The sequence below is a fragment of the Octodon degus genome, unplaced genomic scaffold (assembly GCF_000260255.1).
Source record: "Octodon degus isolate 3935 unplaced genomic scaffold, OctDeg1.0 scaffold00079, whole genome shotgun sequence".
NCBI classification, from domain to species: domain Eukaryota; kingdom Metazoa; phylum Chordata; class Mammalia; order Rodentia; family Octodontidae; genus Octodon; species Octodon degus.
Window position 1 is genome coordinate 9,926,126 of NW_004524655.1, and position 16,313 is coordinate 9,942,438.

Sequence of the window (16,313 nt, forward strand, 5' to 3'; positions counted from 1 at the left end):
CAGTTGTGGTCTTCTAGTCCTCCTTCTCCTCCTCTTCGGCGCTGGTAGGTAACAGAAGAGATATGATGGGGAAGGCGTGCGAAGACGAATGGCAAAATAAATCCTTTTTTTTTTTTTTGGCAGAACCGGGGATTGAACCCAGGACCTTGCACATGCCAGGCAAGTGCTTATTCTACTGTGCTATCTCCCCAGCCCCTGATGGGCCATTTTTCTAATAAATCTGTTGCATATCTAGTTCTGAATTGGCATCTGCATCTCAGAATATCAAAATAACACCACTCTCATTTTGCTGAAGAGACTAAGGTGCTTAATATACCTAAGGCCATATAATTAGGATTCAAACACATTTCTGTTTCCAAAGACCATCTTCTTAACCAACTGTTTAAAAAGAGTACATGCTCATACACTTTGCAAAGTAATGCCATAAAAATTCACTTCAGTATACAAAAGACAAAGTAGTGCTATTTTCATCTCAGAAAACTGCTCCACCAGCAGCAAGAGTAACACTCTGTAGATGAGTCCTTTCACCTCATTGCCTTACTTGATTTATGTTTGCAGCATTGGGGAATGAATTCAGGTTTTCATGTATGCTAAGCAAGCGCTCTACCACTAAATCCAACAATGTGAATCATATAGAGTACAGCTGGGAAAGTTTGCTTGAATGTCTGTATGTGAGGGACTTAATGTAAATGGCTTTTCTACCTTAACATTGTCTCCGTACAGCTACAGCCCTAGCCCATCCATTCTTCCTTCATGGATTTCAAGATTATTGATAAACCTAACTCACCTCACACAATAATCAAAATGTGATTCTCTTTCAAGAAAAAAGGCAAATATAGTATGTCAATTGATGATTCTGCTAATTGCAAAGCATATATGAGCACATAATGGCTCTAAATACAATCACTTCTCTCAAATAGACCCCTAAAATGGTAACAGGATGGAGAAAAACTAAAGACTAAATCCAATACAGTAAGTCCCCAACTTATGAATGAGTCATTCCAGGAGAATGTTCATAGTCAGATTCCTTCCTAAGTCCAACAACGTGAATCTTATACAGTACACCTGGGAAAGTTTGCATCTTGAATGTTTGTATGTGGGGGACTTAATGTAAATGGCTCTTCTGCCTTAAGATTGTCTCCATATTTGTGCAAAGTCCCAGAATCTGTTAAGAGTACCTGGCACACATGAGCTATTTGCTAGGTAACTGTTAAATGAGAACAATTTCATACAGCTCTCCCATCAGCACCTTTCTGTCCTGCAAAACCCCCACATCCTTAGATGCAAAGCTGAGTGAGTACCTGGCAATTCATGTTGTCCTCCGCTTCAATGAGCTTCCCCCGATATACTTCACCAGTGTTTGTCTCACACGTCACAATGTGGCCCTCAGCCTCATGCAGGACTTTAATCGGCACACCAATAGACATCTTGACAGGGAGAGAGTTCTACAGTGAGAGAAACAAAAATCAGTTTATCTCTTGAGAGGCCTGAAAAACCTTGGCAATCCAGAAAAATGTATAAAGATGAGCCAAATAAAAACTTAACACATACTGTGTGGTGGCACACACCTGTGATCCCAGTACCAGGAGGCTCAGGCAGGAGGATTGCTGCAAGTTTGAGGGCAGCCTGGGCTACATAATGAGTTCCAGGCCAGCCTGAACTACACAGCAAGACCCTGACTCAAAAACAAAAAACTTAAAATGCCAAAGCTTTATTTTTTATAGAAAGAGATCAGTTTCTGACTTGGGAAACTCAATATGGTAAGCACATACAAAATTTGATGTGGGCAGGACAGTAGGCTGAACAGAGGGGAAAGTTAACAGGAAAGAAAAGAATGTCCCCCTTTTCCCTCCCCACTGTATGCCTCTTTACCAAAACCATTAACAACATGGTATGTATGTTGCACAGGAGGCGGATGGAACACATTTGCAGAATATACCTGACAACCCACAGTGTGGGTGACTCCAGTTTAAGAATCATGATACACACTTGAGCTGTGGTCACTGTCTATAGGTAACTATTTAAATTAAACAAAATTTTAAAAAAGTTCTCAGTCACACTAGCCATATTCCAAGATTAACAACCTCATGTGGCTCGTGAATACGGTCCTAAAGGAAACAGACTAAATTACCCAGACAAATCTAGGTAGGGGTTGCTTTTAATGAAGCCCTCTGACCATCCCACTTTCCTACCAAGGCTAAAAGGAAAATTTCAAGCAGGGCGTGGTGGTACACAACTGTAATTCCAACACTGGGGAGGTGGAGGTAGGAGGATCTTTGTGAGTTCGAGGCCAGCCTGGGTGACAAAGTGGATTCAGGGCCAGGTTGAACTGCGTGGCGATATTCTGTCTCAAAAAGACAGAAAACAGGGGCCAGGGAGATGGCTCAGTAGAATAAGTGCTTGCCTGGCAAGCACAAAGGCCTGAGTTCAATCCCTGGTTCCACCAAAAAACAAAACAAAACAAAACAAAACAAACCCCAAAGAGACCCGATGAGAACGTGGAAGCATGTACAAAATCAATAGAACGTACAGCTTAAACACAGAGAAACTTATTGAAACTCCCGTAGCGTGGAAAGCATGAGACCCCTGCCAGAAAGGGGACTGGGAGCAGAAATGCAAAGAATGCCATAAAGGATGACAAAAGCCTTCTGCGAGTCATTATAGAAAATAATTTCAAGATTACTGCCTGAATGTTTCGAAAACCACTGACCTGGAGAGGTACAAACAGCGCAAGCCATTTATTTTAGGGGAAAAGCTAATAAATGTTAAAAGCGCTAGTGAGGCGAAGCTAATGTTTGGGTGGCCCAGGCTTCCCGCTCTCTTCCCTCCAATTCCCCTACTCCTCTGCAGCGAAGCTTTCTCAAGACTCTCGGGCGCCTGGGCCTCCCCTTGTACCCCCTTTAAGTCCTTTCTCACCAGTTGTGGTCTTCTAGTCCTCCTTCTCCTCCTCTTCGGCGCTGGTAGGTAACAGAAGAGATATGATGGGGAAGGCGTGCGAAGACGAATGGCGGACCGCGCGCTCCCAGAATACCACGCGTTCCCAAAATGCCACGCGCAGCGCCCATCCCTTTCCTTTCCCCAGCGGTGAACGCAGTCTAATCTCTTCCTCCTCCTCATTCCGCCGGGTGGGAAACAAGCACTCTGATAATATAGTTCCGGAACAGGAAGAGAGGAGGCGGATGACAGGGCTCTCGAGCCAGTTGAGGAGCTCGGGGGTGGGGGTGGGGAGCGCTCACACCGCCGAGGAACCCACCGGCTACTGATGGCAGGACACCTGGGTCCTGGCCTTCTTATCAGAAACAGCAAGAAGTGCGGAGAAGGGGTGGAACCTCCCCTCACAATTAACCTTTGAACCCCATGCCCGCCAGGTAAGGGGTACCCCGAGCGAGGCGAGATATTGCATCCTATAGGTAGAGAAACAGGTGTGGAGGGGGACGCGGCCCGGGGCAGTCCCTAACAGGAGTGGGAAAGCCGTTGCTTGGCGCCTCCATGACGCCTTGGGCGGGACCAGAGCTAACACCTGAAGCTGCAAAGGGCCGGGCCGCGCGGAGGCGGAGTTTGCAAAGGCGCTGAGTCTCTGAGGACCCAATGTTCGCTCTACGCCGAGGTTCCGGGGCGGGACTCAGAGGACGAGGCGGGGTTCTGGGGATCACGTCGTGGCAGGGCCTGCGCGTCGGCGGAGGACGGGGCCACCAAAAGCCGCGACTGCAAATGGCCGGGGCGGGCTTGAATCCGGAGGCTGGGGCCTCTGGAAACTGAAGTCTGAGCAGGGGAGGGGCGGGGCTTAGCGAGGGGGCGGGGCCTCGGCGCCCAGACCTGGAAGGGGCGGGGCGGGGTTTGGGGTGGCCGGTCAGCCGACTCCGGCGGAGGAGCCCGGCCCGCGCTGCCTGTGCTGCCGCACCAGCAGAAGTCAAAGGCGCAGCCGGGGTCGGACCGGGGCCATGGGCGCCCCGCGCTGCCCGGGTCATGAGGACGGAGGCGGAAGCAGCGAAGGCGCAGCTGGATCCCGGTCAGTGCCTCTCTGAGGGCCCAGCCCTCAATCCCGGGGACCGAGTGGAACTGTGCCCTAGCGTAGTGCAGGGTCCGGCTGCACGACCTTGGACTGACTGCCGCTGCAGCCCAGGTTGAGAAACCTGCCCGAGTGGACATTCCTGCCTTAGCTCCCTCCCCCAGCCCGTCTTCATTTGGGCTTTCCTAGTATTCCTGGGGCTGGGACTCACGAGGGAGGGTCTGGGTGGCAGGGTCTTCCCCAGAAATTATTAGTCCTGGGGCCACTTTGGGAGATCCTCGTGGAGGAACTGAGGCCACGAAAGGGAAGGAACTGCCCGAGAGCACCCAGTCAGGGGAGGGCCCTTTCCCATGGCCTCCCAAACTCAGGATAGAGACTGACTGCAAGTTCTTCACTCTCCTTACTTCTGCCCCGAGAAAGACAGAGCCCCTTGCTCCCTGCCCCCTAGGAGTGGGGAAAAGGGAGGAAGTCACGTTGGGTCATCCTTAGGGCTGAGACCAAGACTGACTTTCAGTCAAGAAGTGGGGAAGGAGGAAGTTAAGAATTCTGTTGTGCTAAGGCACAGGGCTGATGTTAGTAAACTGTCAGGCGAGGTGCTAACTCACGGTGGAGGTGGAGAGCTTATGGGACCCAGGACCTAAGGTGGCATCACACCCAGGCTGTGGTCTCTTTTGTGATTGCAGCATAGAATAGGTAGGTACCGGTGCTGTACTGAGTACTGGGGTTTGTGTCCCTTCTCCTCCAGTTAGCTAACATTGTGGTGTGTAACCAGGCACCTTTCCTCTGCCTTGGTGGAGTAATGGCTGATATTTGTAGGGACCTTTTTTGTGAGGCAGTCTCATTAAATTGCATAGCAATCCTTGTCTGGGTTATTGGTGTTTTGTGCAGTTTGGCAGAACAGCAGACCAAGGCTGAGAGGGTTAAGTGCCCAGGGACAGTGGGTGGACAGCCACCAACTGTAGCCAGGCCAGGGCCTACCAGGCAAACACTAGCTCTCTAGTTGGGTAGTCTCTTGGGTCCAGGGATCAACATCTAACAGCTTTGGGCTTGGAAGGGTAGAGCTGTTATCACAACAAGTGCCAAGATCTCGCCTCTGGTTATCACCTCCCACAGGAACATCTCCACACGGGCTGACCTGCCCAAGCCAAGACAAGGAGGCCATATGGAGACGTTTACCCTGTGGAGCCCTAGGATCAAGGAACTGTAGGGCTCAGGGCAAGCAGAGGAGAGGCAGGCAGCTGGTTCTCTTGGGGCTCTGCAGAGCAGTTGTGCTGTACACCTTTGGGAGAAATGCACAGGGAAGGCATGAAGAGGGTCACAGCCCAGTGGAGATGGCCCAGGTAGTGCCAGAGGCCAGGCCACAGAGACAGGAAAGATCCTCCAACAAAAGGCTGTAGGCGGGAAGCCTGGGACAACAGGCACTGCAGTGGTAAGCAGTAATAGGCATCACAAGGGATGAGGCCTTTTTGGAAAAGTATTTACCAAACACTTCTGAATGTCTGCTGTAAGCCAGGCATGGTGACACAGACTTGTATTCCCTGTACTTGGAAGGCTGAGGCAGGAGGATCGCCCTGAGTTCAAGGCCAGTCGAGCGACATAGACCAGAGACTCTGTCTTAAAATGAAACAACACTGAATGTCTGCCAAGGACTGAAGGAGACAGATGCAGCCCTGTTCCCACCTGCAGCCAGAGTTCTCAGTCTGTGGTGTGGAAAGCAGAAGTCACCTCAAGGGCTGTACTTTGAGAGGTTCTTAGAGAGAGACTGGAACATTTGAGTGGTCAGAGAAGGGAGACAGCATTCTGGTTTAGATTATGCAAGAGCAGAGGCTGGAGAGCAATCAGCCTCAGGAGAGAAAAACAAGGCTATTTATAGCCAGAGTAAGGGGTTCTGGAAAGAGAAGACACCACCCTGAGAGTGCCACACCCCACAGAGAGCTGCTCCTCCACCCAGCGTGTCGTGGGGAACTACTTTAGAATATTACTTCCTAGAGATCGGGGTTAGTCCTTGGTCACATTTGTGTACGCAGAGCCTGACTCACAGTGACTGCTAACAAGTAGTAAGTGATTGAATTTCTGCCGAGCGTCAAGACACCAGACCCCAGAAATAACGGCAAACAAAGTGAATGTGTTCCTTGCTTAGTCCATTTGCATAACTGTAACAAAATCCCTGAGGTTGAGGTAATTTGTCAATGAGAGAAATTAAATTTTTCACAGTTCTTAAAAATCCAAGATCAAGGTGCTGACAGGAGTAGTACCTGGTAAAGGCCCATTCTTCAGGAATAGCTCTGCTGAGGTGTCCTTACATGGTGGGAAGTGCTGGAAAGGGGAAGAACTCTGTGTCCTCACTTAGCCCATCAGCATGGCGGGGGAGGCCTAAACTAGTTCCTTCTGACCCTTTTATAATCCGGTCATTTATCACTCAGGAGGACAGAGCCTCCACATGGAATCACTTACCCGCCAAACTCCACTTCTTAGTATCACTACAGTGGGGATGACTTTGGGGAAGTGTGTTCAGACCAGAGTACCTGGCCTAGTCTACAGAGGAGATACCCTCTTTTATTATTCCTTTTGCTAAGCATTGAAGAGGACCCTTTACTCCTTAAAACACAGAACAAAATATTCACAGAAGAAATGTTAAGCTAGGACTTGAATGGCAAGAGCAGCAACTGGAAGAGAAGTTGCAGACAGAAGATGCCATACATGCAAAGGCCCTGGGGTAAAACGAGGGCTTCTGGGTTCGCGGAGTAACTGGAACCCAGTTGAAGGCTGAGATGAGTCTGGTGGGCTCAGGTTGGGCAGGGCCTGCAGGCCTTCAGGTAAGAAGTGAGACCTTTATTGTATGAGCAGTGTGACACTGGATGAGATTCCTTGGCTGCTGTGCGGGGACCGAAGAGGGGTAGGGTTCGGGAGAGGACAGGCAGGACTGAAATCATGGCAGTTGTAGGAAGCAAGTGTGCAGAGGCCTTGAATGAAGAACCTGGGTTTCTTTAGAGGCCGAGGCTCAGCACGCCCTGTCCCACCTGGAGGGAGGGTTCCTGTCAGCAGGCAAAGAGCGTGGTGTCTGCTGCTGTGCTGAGCGCTCGTGGCACCCTGCACGTCTGCAGCAGTCCATTTCACAGAGGAGGAAGGAGGCACAGAGAAGCCAGTGGCTTCGGCCAACAAGTGGCCTTACCCTTGCCTTCCTGCCTTCCCCCAAGCCTGCTGCACACCCTTGGAGGGGAAGAGCAGCCAGGAGCTGTCACAGGGCCCTGAGCTTAGATATACACAAGCTGCCCGGCAAGATGTAAACAAACTCCATGTAAAGGTTTCATCCTGTGAGCTGAGCATGAACTCGGGCGCAGAAGAATAGACACGGCCTGGGATTGGAGAACAGCCTGAGCTAGGCTCCAAAGACCGGGAAGATAGGGGAGGGTAGGAGTCTGAGACTTGGGACAAAGGTGAGAGGTCTGAACAGGCAGTGCCGACGCCAAGACTGCTGAGTAACCCTTCGGGTTGGCGTGAGCCGGAGAGCAGTGGGGCGGCTGGCCTGGCTCCCAGGGTGGTTCTGTGTGGAGCCAGTCTGACTGTCTTGGAGAGGCACTGGAGACCCTCCTGATGGGGAAACATGGGCCAGCTGGGGTTACAAGTGCTGAATAGGTGTCACAGTAGGCAGGAGTGGTGACCAGTATAGAGAAGTCCCTTGTAGTGTTTGAGGCTCAGAACTTTGTCCAGTTCCCTGGGGTAGCAGAGTAGGAGTGTCCTGCTGGCCCTGGCCTGAGGGCCTCAGCGTTCCCTGTTTGTTCGCTGTCTGTCCTGTGCTCCCGAACACCTCTCTGGGCATGGCTCCACCATTTTCCCAGTCTAGGCTGCTCTCTGCCTGCCTGCCTGCCTGCCTGCCTGTCTCTCTCTCTCTCTCTCTCTCTTTCTCTCTTTTTTTGTGTTTTAAAAAATTTGGGGGCTAAGGAGATAGCTCAGCAGACTAAGCACCTGCCTGGCAAGCGTAAGGAACCAGGTTCAGTGCTCGGTGCCGCATGCCATGCGAGGGCCCTGAACCAGGGAATGGTAGTGCAGTCCTGTAATCCCAGCGCTGGGGAGGCTGAGACTGGAGGATCACTACAAGTCTGAGCTATGTACTGAGACCCTGTACCAAACAAACAAACAAACAAACAAACAAATAAATATCAGTGAGGTTTAGATATACCTAATAACATTCATTATAGGGAATTTTTTTTTCTTTTTTAAATTAATTTAATTTTTCCCCCATAATTTTATTGATAAACAAATAGCAATGAGACAGTTGCAAATCAAATCAGTAGGACAGTTTCAGTAATTAACACACTGCATACATTCTTCCTAGTGGTTAATTGCTGTACAATTATAGGGAATTTGTGTTTGTACGTAGTAGATCTTGCTTCTCCTTTTTTTCCATTCGCCTCCCCTTCCTTCAACCCTTCTTTCCCTCCTGATTTACAAAAGCTTTATTGCTTGTTCCTTCCTTCTTTTCTCCCTCCCCGCTCCCTTGTTCTCTTCATTTGAATATTTTCTTCCCATTTCCCAATATTCTTTATGTGTTTTGGTCCTTACTTACATTTTCATTTTCTCACAGCAGAGAAACAATGAGGTATTTAAACATATGTGCCCATTTATTTCTCTTAAGAACATGGTATCAAAGTGCATCCATTTAGCTAGAAATGTCTCAGGTTTATCCTTCTTTATGGCAGAGTAGTACTCCATGATATAAAAAGACCACATCTTTATCCATTCATCCATTGATGGGCACTTGGGCTGCTTCCATGATTTGGCTATTACAAACTGTGCTGCTATAAACATGGTGATTGGGGGCTGGGGAGGTGGCTCAGTGGAATAAGCACTTTCCTGTCAAGCGCAAGGGCCTGAGTTCAATCCCCGGTTCCGCCAAAACAAAACATGGTGATTATTTCATAATTTGCTAGTTTTGGCTGCCACCAGGACAGGGACCTCATTTACTCAATACCACCGCAGTAGATGTGCCAGGTCCTTCCTTGGAAAATATTTGTCAGTCCAATGACCAAGTCTGATCAAAGGTCTCCACTTCAGGCATGGTTGCAGTTCAGTGAGAGGAAGTCATTTGCCCAGCCCACAGCCAGTCAGTGGCAGAGCTGGGACTGGAACTCCCAGGTCAGGCCCTTTCTGTCCTACTTCACAGCCTGCCAAGGACAGACTGGGATGTTGCCAGGGACAGTGGTAATGGAGCTCCCAGGAGTAGTCTGCATATATAGTTTTTATGGCAGCCCTTCCTCCTAGCTGGGGCCTTCATCCGTTGGTAGTTAGGAGTTAGGCAAACTCCTGAGATCCTCTGAACTTTAATCTGCTGAATGCTGCCACGGGTCAGCTTTGGTCTGACAGCAGGAAGCAAAACAGCCCCTGTTGCTGCCTCCTAAAAAAAGGTCTCTGAGGGAAAGCATGAGTTCTTGAGTAGACCTACTGGAGGACCAGGCGCCCCTCAGAGAAGTGAGAGCAGGAGCCAGCAGCATCCAGGCAGAGGGAACAGGTGTGCAAAGGCCCTGGGTGACAGGGACCGAGCAGGACAAGGGCAGTGAGGAAGCAGAAGGTACTAGGGAAGCAGCCCTGAAGGTCTCGTCCTGAGTGGTGCGGGAGCCAGTCCACTGTGGGACTTTGAGTAGGACTGACTGGCTCCAGCTGGCGTTCCTTGGGCAATCACTGGTGGCATAAGGCAAATGAAGGGCTGTGGGAAGGCCCGTGAGCCCCAGCATTGCCTACACAGGTGGCGATGGTTGTGTCTTCAGTGGGTGGCAGCACTTGGCACTGTGCTGAGGCTGAGGCTTCCCTCTGTTTCCATGCAGGGGACTTTGTACAGCTGCCTGTGCCCATCATTCAGCAGCTCTACCACTGGGACTGCGGCCTAGCCTGCTCCAGGATGGTGCTGCGGTGAGTGGGTGGGCCCAGGGCGGGGGGCCCAGGCCTCCCGATCCATACCACCTCCTCTGACCTGGGTGGGAGTCACTGTCCATGCAGCCATCTTTGGTTCAGGCATGCTAGAGGACCAGCTTCCACAGTTCCTGTTCCGTCTGCAAAGGTGAATAAAGAGTGAACTGACTCACCCAGATCTCTGCTCAGATCTGGGAGCTCGGGGCAGAGAAATCCTAGCGGCATGGGCCTGTCCCACATAAAAGCTCTGTGGCTGGAATAGACTGACCTCCTGCCCCCTGGCTTCAGGCTCCTGAGAGGCAGCTGAGCTGGGGCTACATGAATATCTCAGGAGCCTGGACCATCAGAGCTAGAAAGGCCGATACCCATCACCTCCGATAAGAGATTTCAGTCTGCTGTCAGGAATCTCAGATCAGCCTGTTTTACATACTAGAATTCCAGGAAGAGTAGAAATCAACAACAGAGTTGCTTGAACCTTTGAAAACCACTGACATGATGCAAGGGCCTCATCATGGTGAAATGAGTGACACCAGAGAGAGCACCTTTGTGCCCAAGGTCTCATGGCCCTCAGAAGACCTAAGCAGTAGACCCAAGTCCTCGATTCTGAGGCTATGACAGCACCCAGGCAGCCCAATAGTCCTCAGCTTGTGCTCAGGCAGCTTTGGACAGGTCGTAGAGTTTCATGAAGGACAGAGCCTTTGAGGAAGAGGCCCTGACAGTGGCTCTCTGGTCCGTGGGTAGAAGGTGACCTGGTCCAGCTCTCCTCATGAGCAAGCTGACCTCAGTTTGTCTCTCTGCAGGTACCTAGGCCAGCTGGACGATGGAGAGTTTGAGAGCGCCTTGCAGGAGCTGCGGCTGACCAGGAGCATCTGGACCATCGACCTAGCCTACCTGATGCGCCATTTTGGCGTGAGGCACCGCTTTTGTACCCAGACCCTGGGTGTTGACAAGGGCTACAAGAACCAGGTGAGCAGCCAGTGGGTCCTCTCACGGGGGGCCACAGAGAGTCATGGACTGTCCAGATGTGGACGTTGTAAGAGAGCATGATCGAGGCCAGGGTGTCCAGACAGACCCACGAGGGCAGAGATTGGGGCAGTGGCAGATGGGCTATTAGCAGGATTTGCAAGCCAGCCAGAGAGGTGAATGCATGCTCAGAGGATGTGCAGACGGCATCTGCCTTTCTGCTTTCTTCCTGCTGTCACCTGGTCCAAGCCAGGCTGAGTGTCCCAGAGCACTGATCTCACATGGCCATCGCGTGCCTGCTTTTGTTTTTGTTTTGTAGTACTGGAGACTGAGCTTAGGGCTTTGCTCATGCAAGGCAAGGCTTTGCCACGGAAGTATATTGCTAACCCCTTTACTGTGAGACAGAATCTTGCTAAACTGTGCAGGCTGACCTTGAACTTAGGATCCTCCTACCTCAGCCTCCTCAGTAGCTGGAATGACAGGCACACGCAACTGTACTTGGCACACTTGCCTGTTTTCTTGCTTCTCGCCAGGACAGCCAGTTCTAAGCTTGGCAACTGGTATTCTGAAATAAGAAACAATATTGTCTTTCCTTCCTTTTTTTTTTCTCTCTATAATTGAAAAATAATGCCAACCTCGATGGCTTGCCAGCACACCAGTGTGTTCTACCCCCATGCAAAGTGAGGGCCAGTTTTACCTGCCTCCAAGCAGATCCTGGCCCAGGCTTCAAAACTTGACAAAACAGTCACCTTACTGGACAACAGGCTTTCATGTGGTGGCCAGGGAAAATTCAGCCTAACTCTCCTGTGAGCCCTCCAGGCCAGGGGAAGAAAGCTGATAAACGTGGCCTGGTCGAGGCAGAGACATGGGCCTGAGAAGCAGGTTCTCTTCAGCCTTCCCAGGGATTCTGGCCCACGTAAGGCCCTTGTACCAAATAAAGTATGTTCAGTGGACCATGCCTGGCTAAGTTGTCCTGGCTGGGGTCTGTACCTCCATGTTCTTCAGGCTCAAATTTGTCCCTGTTTGCTAGAGGATGACCTGAGCCCAGCCATTCATTCAAGGGTGCTCTTCATTCCTCTGTATGCACCTGTGTCCTCCCTAGCATGGGACAAACAACAGCCTTCTGACAGGACGTGGTGCCCCACGGCAGGGCTCCTCAGCCCTCCCATGCCTCTCTTTCTGTGACACACTCTGCTGCATCCCAGTGACATGAGGCTAGCCAAGGTAGTGCTCACTCCAGCCTGTCTTTCTCTGTTCAGTCTTTCTATAGGAAGCACTTTGACACAGAGGAGACCCGGGTGAACCAGCTGTTCGCACAAGCCAAGGCCTGCAAGGTGCTTGTGGAGAAATGGTGAGCCCTCTGCAGCCCACCCTTCCTTATACAGCCACTGACCCTGGGGAGACTTGCAGTGGGAGGCTGCTTAGAATGACATTTGGAAAAGATTGCAGCTCAAGTTGAGCAGAACGGGGGTTTCCTACACTCAGAGTTGCCTCTCTGTACCTTGGTTTTGCCATCTATAAAATGGGGACAAGTGGGGCTATGTAACCCAGGCCCTGGCCTGAGTTGGCTCTTGAGCAGGTGCTGGAGGGACAGGTGAGCAAGTCAGACTGGCCAGCCCTTGAGGGTCCGGGCTACTCTCGGATTTTCCCTTATTGTACAGATTTATGTTTCATAGTCCTTAACATGATGTCACCACATGATAGATGATTTGAAGCCAGGGAAACGCCTCCTTTGACACTACTAGAAGGAAAGGCAGCAAGTGTTCCTCTAGGGGCCCCCCACAGTTGTTGTCTTACTGATTAGAGAAGACGCGGCAGTGTGTGATCCTAACTCATTAGTCCATAAGCTGTAGGCCTCCCTTCAGCTGCTCCTGGTTTTTGTCCCGGAGACAGTTTTGTCTTATATACCTCTTTGGAACACTGCCTGCTCTTCCAGGTAGAAAAATTGCAGGTTTAGTCAAGGCAGCAAGTCCAGCTGCCAAGGATGCAGCCGAAGCTGAGCTGTGGCAGACTCATGATGTCGCTGCTGCTGGTCCTGAAGAGACGATTCACGAAGGTGGCCCCAAGTGGGCCCCTCCTAACCTCGACCTGCTGAAGCCCCTTCTGTCCCTTTTGTCTCTTGGCTTGGATTTGCTGCCTATTGAGGTATACGTCATAGGACCTGTGGTGACAGGTCCTGTGAGTTCGCCTCCCAGAATCTGCTGAGCTGGCCACTCCTCTGCAGTGCTGCTGACTGGCAGAGTCGCAGCGATATCTTCTGTACAGGGAACCTTAGAAAAATGGCCCTTGGAGAAAATCATTTGGTTTGGAATCTGGCTGAGCCAAGCTTGGCTCAGATTTGAGGGAGGAAATTCGGCTGGCAGATCCCAAGGTAAACCATGTAGGATTTGAGGTAAAGAGGAAGTGAGAGCTTGGCTCAGAACGCCACCCTCCAGGCGAGGCGTGGAGTTCCATTGCTGCTCAGTGGTCCTGGACTGGACCTGTCTGAAGCTGACCGCCTCTGCGCCCTTCCTGAGAAGCCCCGCTGACTCTGTGCTCCCTGAGACACCATCTCTCTCTCACCCCACCCCTGTGTGGGTCCTGTAGTTGGCCCTGGGCTGACCCTGGGCCAAAGTGACAAGCAAGGACTTTTCTAGGTATATACAAGGAGCTCAGGGCAGAGGGAAGACGAGCCAAGCTCCTCAGTTATGTCACAGGAACAGGGGTGGCAACCAGACCTGCCCACTAGCTGAGCCTTCCTACCCACAGCACAGTGAGCATACAGGACATCCAAGAGCACCTGGCTCAGGGCCACGTAGCCATCGTGCTGGTGAACTCCGGGGTGCTGCACTGCGACCTGTGCTCCAGCCCCGTCAAGTACTGCTGCTTCGCCCCCAGTGGCCACCGCTGCTTCTGTCGCACCCCAGACTACCAAGGCCACTTCATTGTGCTGCGCGGCTACAACAGGGCCACTGGCTGTATCTTTTACAACAACCCAGCCTACGCAGACCGTGAGTGCCTAGAGCCGGGTGGGCTGGGTCAGTCTGCATTTAGTGTCCTCTGTACTCTACCCCCTAACTTCCTCCCATTCAATCTGTTGTGGCCACGACCTATCTCTGCCTGTCCCCAGCACTCTTCCTCTTGCTGGGCTCCAGTGCTCTGGACTGCCCCCTCTGGCCAGGGAGGCACACCAGCCACAAACTCGCAGCAGTGCCCATCTGTAGCCACCACCCCTGTGCTCCCCCCTCACGCATACACACACACTGCTGCCCAGGTCCCACCTCCACCACTCCCAGGACCAAGAGCACAGTCATTAGAAAGTCTGGCAAGACCTGGCCCTAGCTCCAGTCTGCCTACTACCCTCAGGGTGCAGGGAAGGGCTACTTCCTTCATCTGTCCTCATGGCCCAGAGTATATTTCTTCCTATCTCTGGGCCTCACTTATTTTACCAACTAAACTGGGAAGAGGTTAGAGAAAATTGCTTGTGAAGGTCAGAAAAGGGAAGGAGAGCTTGCAGGAGGGAGAGTGTTTGAGCTTAGAGGAGTGGCTAGGCGAGTGGGACACAGACCTCAATTAGCTCCCATGGGTGCTAGTGGGGAGAGGACTCTGTCTTCAATCACTGACCCCACCTTTCTCTCCTTGTCCCGCAGGAATGTGCAGCACCAGTATCAGTAATTTTGAGGAAGCCAGAACCAGCTATGGCACAGATGAGGACATCCTCTTTGTCTATCTGGATAGCTGACACTGGGTCCCTGGACCCTACGCCCTACCCATGCCAGGCCCATTCAGGACACCCAGGCCTGGGGCTGCTGGGACTTGGAGCCTTAGCCTGTCTGACAAAGTCCCGTGGAATTCTGGGAAACTGGCACATCTGCTTTGCCTCCCAGTGCTGTGTTATCATGCTGCTTACCCCAAACACCTGTTGGTTGCTGCAGGCATCCTCAGACCGTCGGAGGGAAGCCTCCCACAGGACATCGAGCCTGATTCCAGTCAGGCCCAGAGGAAGTATAGGCCCAAGGGTGCCCTTGCTGCTTCCTACAGAGAAACAAGGCGAGGGGAGAAACCCGAGTCAGTTTCCCCCGTAGACCTCAGGAACCTGGAGAGAGTGGTCACTTGACCTGATGTCATGTGTAGGACAGCATCTGTGTGTTTAGTGAGTACAGATGAACCGAAGCCCTGCTCTCCTGGAAGTACTGCAGAGCCCACTGTCCCTGTGGTGAGTGCCGTCACCACTGCCTCCTTCCTCCTCATGGGTGCACATTTTGGGGACTTGCTTCATGGCCTCTGGTCCTGACTGTGCAGTGTAGACACACCTCTGAGCCACTGGGCTCTGCAGTGCCCTGGCTCCTGGGGACACCAGGGCTCCTCACGGCCTTCCAGGTACTGAACTTCCATAGATGGGGTAGTGGCTGGACTCTCCATTCGCTGCTATGCCCAGTGACTGGCATCAGGGAACATGCTTCAGGAATAAACATCTGCACAGTCCTAGTGCCCCCCTCCCCCTCCAAGGCCTCCTGACACCAGCCTAAATCTCGACAGTGGAGGCCTCCTCTGAATGTAGGGAGCCCCAGGTCTCTTGAGGGTGGGCCTGCACTGATGCAGTGGGAGAAGGGCAGCCGGCAGCCACCTCCTACCCTAGTTTTCACACCAAGACCTTTTGCACAGGGTACTGAGTCTCTTGTCTTGATGGAGAGGAGCAGCGCCTCCTCGGGATCACCCAGCACCTCCAGGTAGCATCAGCTGGAACTAGTTCCTTCCTAAATTGCGGGGTTTTTTGGGGGGGGCGGGGGGAGACAAGTTTATTCTGCAGTACTGGAGATCAAGCCCAGGGCCTTCGCACTGAGCAACATCCCCAGTCCTTTGGAAAATTTTGAAACAGGGTCTTGATAAGTTTCCCAAACAGAATTCAGACTTGCGATCCTCCTGCCTCTACCTTGTAAGTGCTGGGATTACAGGTGTTCACTGCCGCACCCAGCTTGTTTTATTGAGATTTAAGTTTCCACTTTGGGACTAATGGTGAGATTGCAGGCACTTTGGAGCCACTGACTCCTCTTTTCACATAGCAGATAAGCCAGCCCATGTTCTTGCTCAAAGAGGAGGAGCCTGGCCGGTGGTCTGAATCCCACACCCCTTGCTTTCCAGAGTGGAAAGAGTTTGGGGCTGGGGAGATGGCTCAGTAGAATAAGCACTTGCCTGGCAAGCACAAGGGCCTGAGTTCAATCCCCAGTTCCGCCAAAAAATAAATAAATAAAAATAAGGGAAGTGGATTGTTCCCACAGGGGATAGGGACACTTCCCCTCTCAGGTTACCTTTGGCAGAGACAGGTGTACCCGGATAGCCCCTCCATCCTCTCACTCCTGGGGCTTGGTCTTCCAAAGCCTGAAGTGTGACCAGGTGGCAGTTGTTTCCCCACCTGCCAGCCAGCCCCTCTCCCCCAATCATGGTAGCTCAGAGG

The 16,313-nt window shown here is 51.8% G+C and overlaps 2 protein-coding genes across 3 annotated transcripts in view; one reads left to right on the forward strand and one right to left on the reverse strand.

Annotated features, from left to right (window-relative positions):
* Positions 1 to 3,209, reverse strand: part of Snrpd3 (small nuclear ribonucleoprotein D3 polypeptide) — a 21,116-nt gene extending 17,907 nt beyond the window's left edge. Inside the window, exons 1-2 of the mRNA XM_004636321.2 lie at positions 2,917 to 3,209; positions 1,302 to 1,445 (exon numbers count right to left, since the gene is read on the reverse strand). Of these exons, the coding sequence (XP_004636378.2) occupies positions 1,302 to 1,445; positions 2,917 to 3,117 (345 nt within the window). The 5' untranslated portion in view covers positions 3,118 to 3,209. The remainder of the gene's footprint in view (positions 1 to 1,301; positions 1,446 to 2,916) is intronic.
* A 59-nt stretch (positions 3,210 to 3,268) lies between these two features.
* Positions 3,269 to 15,699, forward strand: Gucd1 (guanylyl cyclase domain containing 1). 2 transcript variants are annotated; one of them, XM_023720953.1, is made up of 6 exons: positions 3,269 to 3,368; positions 9,832 to 9,916; positions 10,717 to 10,882; positions 12,139 to 12,230; positions 13,628 to 13,869; positions 14,509 to 15,699. In XM_023720953.1, exons 2-6 carry the CDS (start codon positions 9,906 to 9,908, stop codon positions 14,598 to 14,600), a joined length of 603 nt encoding a protein of 200 aa, XP_023576721.1. In that variant the 5' UTR covers positions 3,269 to 3,368; positions 9,832 to 9,905; the 3' UTR covers positions 14,601 to 15,699. The 2 variants fall into 2 exon arrangements, with proteins under 2 accessions (XP_023576721.1, XP_012371266.1); XM_012515812.2 differs by lacking the exon at positions 3,269 to 3,368 and adding an exon at positions 3,831 to 4,009.
* Positions 15,700 to 16,313: the final 614 nt, after the last annotated feature.

Excerpts from the sequence above, each read along its gene's own strand:
- Gucd1 (XM_012515812.2), top strand. The coding sequence starts at position 3,967 with ATGAGGACGGAGGCGGAAGCAGCGAAGGCGCAGCTGGATCCCG. Across the intron at positions 9,917-10,716 it reads TGCTCCAGGATGGTGCTGCG|GTACCTAGGCCAGCTGGACG; the intron begins GTGAGTGGGTGG and ends GTCTCTCTGCAG. Across the intron at positions 12,231-13,627 it reads AAGGTGCTTGTGGAGAAATG|CACAGTGAGCATACAGGACA; the intron begins GTGAGCCCTCTG and ends TCCTACCCACAG.